At 54.7% G+C, this 5,000-nt stretch overlaps 1 protein-coding gene across 2 annotated transcripts in view; it reads left to right on the top strand.

Moving 5' to 3' along the window:
• The window catches only part of LOC130579817 (excitatory amino acid transporter 5-like), a 15,794-nt gene that overhangs the window by 3,031 nt on the left and 7,763 nt on the right, over positions 1 to 5,000 (top strand). For both annotated transcript variants that reach the window (XM_057376897.1, XM_057376898.1), the window contains exons 3-4: positions 2,452 to 2,664; positions 3,358 to 3,400. In XM_057376897.1, the coding sequence (XP_057232880.1) occupies positions 2,452 to 2,664; positions 3,358 to 3,400 (256 nt within the window). The remainder of the gene's footprint in view (positions 1 to 2,451; positions 2,665 to 3,357; positions 3,401 to 5,000) is intronic.

Below are 5,000 nucleotides of genomic sequence, written 5' to 3'. Positions count from 1 at the left end.
CCTGCACTTGCTGGGGTGTTTTGCTTCTTTTGGGCAGCTGGTGATGCCAGGATCATCTGTGGGTACTTGTGATTTAAGGGTTTATTTAATCTCAAAACAGATTCCYTTATTTAGAGGGATTTGAGAAAGTTTAGGTAGAAACCATAAGCATCCCCCAATGTTCTGTCTGTGTTTGGAAATCCCCATTTTATGGGCTCATTACAGACCTAGAAATAAGGAACAGAGGCAGCAGTCATACTGGGGTCTAGGCAAGGTTTGGAAAAGTTTATCTGGATTACCATATTGTAAACAGTTGCTGGTATGAACTCCTTAGACACACACAAATAATCAGGTCCTTGTTCCCTCAAGGATGTGTCATTTCTCTACTGTTTGTCAGAGTTTCCTTGTCCCATTTGCCTCTGGTTTATTTTTGGGTGCYCTGTGATCTCTACCCTGGCCACACTTGGCCTGTTCAGTACCAGCAGAGATGTCTGTCCCTCACATCCCTCCCTGAGGTGTTTGGGGGTTCCCTTCACTCTCAGCCCTCCCAGCAGCTCAGTTGCTGGGTGGTCCTTCCTCTCTGGGGGAAGATCACTCTTCTGTCTGGGGATGCAGGGTCTGCAGAGGCCTCCAGGGAGTTTTCTGTCACGACAGATTGAACCAGGGATTTTTCTTCAATTACTGAACGATGGTGAAGTTGTGTCTTCCCTCCATGCACCATCCCAGAAGGGCTGGGTGTGCTCTGGGGATGGAGCTCGGGAGCTCCCCAAGCCCCATGCTGGAAAGCACCACCTACATCAGCACTGCTTTTGTGGATTCTTGAGTTTCCAAGGCCCCTTTCCTCCTGGACATGTGGCTGCTGAAGGGGATCTGTGGGCTGGCCACCAACTCAGCCACTCTGTGTGTCCCCAGGGTTGGCACTGACCTTGCAGCCCCTCTATCACATCCTGCCTGAGGGTCAGGGCTTGGCTGGGTTCTGCAGGGGCTTAGTGCAGGTCTGCATGCATCTGGAGCACACTGCAGCCCCCAAACACATTTAATAGAATCCTGGAATGCCCTGAGCTGGAAGGGACACAGAGGGATCATCATGCCAACCCCTGGCCCTGCMYWGACACCCCCAATAACCCCACCCTGTTCATCCCTGGCAGCGCTGTCCAAACGCTCCTGCAGCTCTGGCAGCCTCGGGGCCGGGACCATTCCCTGGGGAGCCTGGGCAGTGCCAGCACCCTCTGGGGACAGAAGAACCTTTCCCTGAGATCCTTCCCAAGCCCTGACACAGCTCCAGCCGTTCCCTGGGCTCCTGGCCCTGTCCCAGAGCAGAGCTCAGCCCCTGCCCCTCCGCCTCCCCTCGGGAGGAGCTGCAGCCCCCGAGGAGTCTCCCCTCAGTCTCCTCTGCTCCAGCTGAACAAGCCAAGAGCCCTGAGCCGCTCCTCAGACCCTTCCCCAGCTCCGTGTGCCTCCTTTGGCCACTCTCCAACAGCTTTAGATCCCAAAGTGCCCCCAGCACCCGAGGTGAGGCTGCCCCAGTGCAGAGCAGAGCAGGACAATCCCTCCCTGGCCTGGTACCCCCCAGGACATGGTGACCCTTTGGGCTGCCAGGACACACCAGGGACTCTGATCCAATTTGCCACAGACCAGGACTCCCAGATCCCTTCCTGTGGCGCTGCTCTCCAGCCTCTTGTTCCCCAGTCTGTCCCTGCATCCAGGGCTGCTCTGTCCCAGGACAGGATCCAGCATTGTCCTTGTTGAACATCACATGGTTGGGGAGTTCTCAATCCTTGCATTTGTCAGGGTCTCTGTGTCCCTGAGGGTGTCAGCATCTCCTCCCTATTGAGTGACCTCAGGAAACCCACTCAGGACCTTCCAGTGCTGCCCCAACTTGTCCCCACCACCAGCACCGCACTCCCTGCTGGGCAGCCTGTAATACCCTCTCTATTTTTAGCCCAGTTTTGCTGAGAAGTAGCTTATGGGTTACTTATTAGGAAAGCTTACGTGTGCATGAAATCTGAACCTACAGCTCTCTCCTGGGGGCATGGGGTCCATCCCCACCAGGATTTTATAAACCTTGCTGGTACCTTCCTTTGCTGCTCACAGTGACACATAGCAGTGACACAAGGCAATGGAGATAAAAGAGAACAGCATCTCACAAAAAAAGGAGCAGCATCAGTTATTCAACATCAAAACATACTTAAAATAGACACTTCTTAATCATTRTAGAAAACAGAAAACACAGCCAGAYCTTGAAAYAGGGCTTGGGGGTGTCTCCTGCTCTTCACAGCTCAGCCTGGGCTGCCACAATCTCTTGGGTGTGAGATCCTGTGGGCACTGGCACAGGAATGTGCAAGAGCTCAGTGATGCCCTTAGGCTTCCGGTTAAAAAACCTACAGAAACCCCTCCCACCCTGGAGATTTTGTCCATCAGATGCATCTCGTGCAGTTTGGGGAGCAGTGACCACTCTGTTTTGTGCTGCAGCCTCATGTCCGGGCTGGCCACCATGGACTCCAAGGCCTGTGGTAAAATGGGGGTGATCACCATCACCTACTACCTGTGGACAACCTTCATGGCAGTGACTGTGGGGATCATCCTCGTGGTCAGCATCCAYCCTGGTGCAGCTGCCCAGAAGGACGACTACTCTGTGGGGAAAGTGGTGCTCAGCTCYGCCGATGCGTTACTGGATTTAATCAGGTGTGTGACAGGATTTCAGTGGGAGCCAAGGCTGTGATAACAACATCTTCTGGAAGGTTTTGACTTTCCAGGAGACACTGAGATCTCAAGGGAAACAGAACCACTGGCCAGGCGCTGGTATCTCCAAGCCCAGCAATGTGGGGTGCATTCCCCCTCCATCCATGTCCCTCTGACCACTCTGTCACTGCCACTGCTCTCCCAAAGCCACCAGCARAGAGGGGCACTGCAGCAGAGAACAGACAAGAGTGGTGTTCCCTGCAAGGCTCGGATTCTCCTCTGCAAAGCTGGGATATGCCAAGCCTGGAGCTGGCCCTGGGCTGGGTTAAGGCAGCAGATGGAGTTACCTGGGGAGGGGTTCAAGCACAGACCAAGGGGCTGGGGGAGAATCTCCATTTCTGGAGGTACTGGTTGGTTGGACCAGGCTCTGAGCAGGGGGCTGCAGATGGCAGATGTCCACCCCAGGCTCCAGCCTTCACCATTCCACACCATTACAACATTACACCCATTTACACGCACTTCTCAGTCTGAGTTCACCTTCCAGCCTTCCTTTGCTCTCAGCCTGCACAGAGGACACTGAGCTGTTGCTGGCTCTCATGTCCTCCTCTGGACATTGTGCCCAYCAGAAAGTGCTTCCCAGCATGCTCCCCCTGCTCTCACAACACATTTTAACCCTKTATTGTTGGTCTCTTACAGAAACATGTTTCCTTCTAACCTGGTGGAAGCTTCATTCCAGCAGGTGAGTTCACCTGACTCCTCTGCATGCAGCCAGGATGGTGCTCAGCTCCACACAGGACTGCCACTTTGTCCACCCACAGCCTGGACAGGAGCCCTTCCCTTCCCTTCCCTTCCCTTCCCTTCCCTTCCCTTCCCTTCCCTTCCCTTCCCTTCCCTTCCCTTCCCGACACCATCCCTGCCTTGGGCTCCCAGAGTCCATCTGGGAAGAGAATTTTTGGCAGGACCTGGAAGTGAGAGGACAAGGGATGATGTTTTAAACTAAAAGGGGGGATTTATGTGGTGTATAAGGAAGTTGGTCACAATGAAGGTGCAAGGCCCTGGGACAGGTTTTCCAGAGGAGCTGTGGTTTCCCCATCCCTGGAAGTGTCCAGGGCAAGGTTGGACAGGGCTTGGAGCAACCTGGGATAGCAGAAAGTGCCCCTGCCCATGGCATGGGGTGGAACAGGATGAGGTTTGTTCCCTTCCACTCCAAACTGTTCCATGATTCTCTGAAATCCAGGCTCTCCCTGGCCTCCTCTCCATGCTGGCAAGGGTGGTCTCACAACTCTGCTGCCAAAAGGTGCCCGAGGACGCCACAAATCCCTCCTGGCAGCTGGGCTGTGCTTCCGCTTCAACCTTCTGAGGGCACAAAGGTCCTTAAGAGCCACTTTCTCCCTTAATTCCCATCCTCTGGGAACAGCTCTCGCCCTGTTCAAGGACAAGCTCTGTCTGAAGCACGGGAGATGGACAAGCAGACAGGACAGACAATGCAACCCCTTACCTGAGTTTACAAACCTTTCATTTATAACTCCCAAATTCCCCTGGAAAGCCCACATCCCTGTGGATGGGATGTCCACCCCTGGCAGCTCTCTGTGGGTATCTGGTGCCTTCCCAGGACCGCAGAATCCATGGATGGGCACCAGAAGAGCCAATGTGCCAACAAAGCCCTGGGCACGTCGGAAAAGGGGCTTTTTAATTAACCGTAGGAATAAAGCTGTGGCCAGTCCGTAACCATGGCGACGCAGAGCCAATCCCAGAGGATCGCCAGCCAGCTGGAATATTTGCTGGATGGCAAAGCTTCAGCCCAACGTTTAATGGTGTTCGACTCTATTCGGGGAAACAATTACATGCTCCATTTTCAACGGAGTCAGCTGAACAATGGAGTCAATGAGGCAATTTCGGCGCGGGCTCCTCTGCTCTGCTGGGCCCACGGAGCTGCTCCTCTGCCGGGCTGGAGGGCAGGTGTGGGGACACCTGGGGGCTCTGTGTGACCAGAGCCACCCTCGTGGGGATGCCACAGGTCCTCACGCTGGTGGTGGCCCCAGCATGTCCTCGTTGGGTGGCCCAACCCCTCAGATCTTGTCCCAGCCTTGATCAGGGTTGGGGTGGTTGGAAAGGTGACACGAGGGACACCTTGGCTGCCTCCCTGGCTCTGCACACATGGAGTGGGAGGTGTCCTTTGCTGTTTGTCTCCCTGTTCAATTTGGGGTCTCAGTCTCTCTCTCTTGGTGGGTTCCAGCCTGGATAAAGGAGGCTCAGGAGGGACCCTCTCATTCTGCACAACTCCCTGGCAGGAGGGGTCGGGATCTGCTCCCAGGGAACAAGGACAGGAGGAGAGGAAA

This window comes from Malurus melanocephalus, unplaced genomic scaffold (assembly GCF_030028575.1).
Source record: "Malurus melanocephalus ecotype Western Australia unplaced genomic scaffold, MMel_1.1 scaffold_293, whole genome shotgun sequence".
Classification (NCBI taxonomy): domain Eukaryota; kingdom Metazoa; phylum Chordata; class Aves; order Passeriformes; family Maluridae; genus Malurus; species Malurus melanocephalus.
Note: the sequence above shows the minus strand (reverse complement) of the source record. Positions and strands in the feature narration are given on the sequence as shown.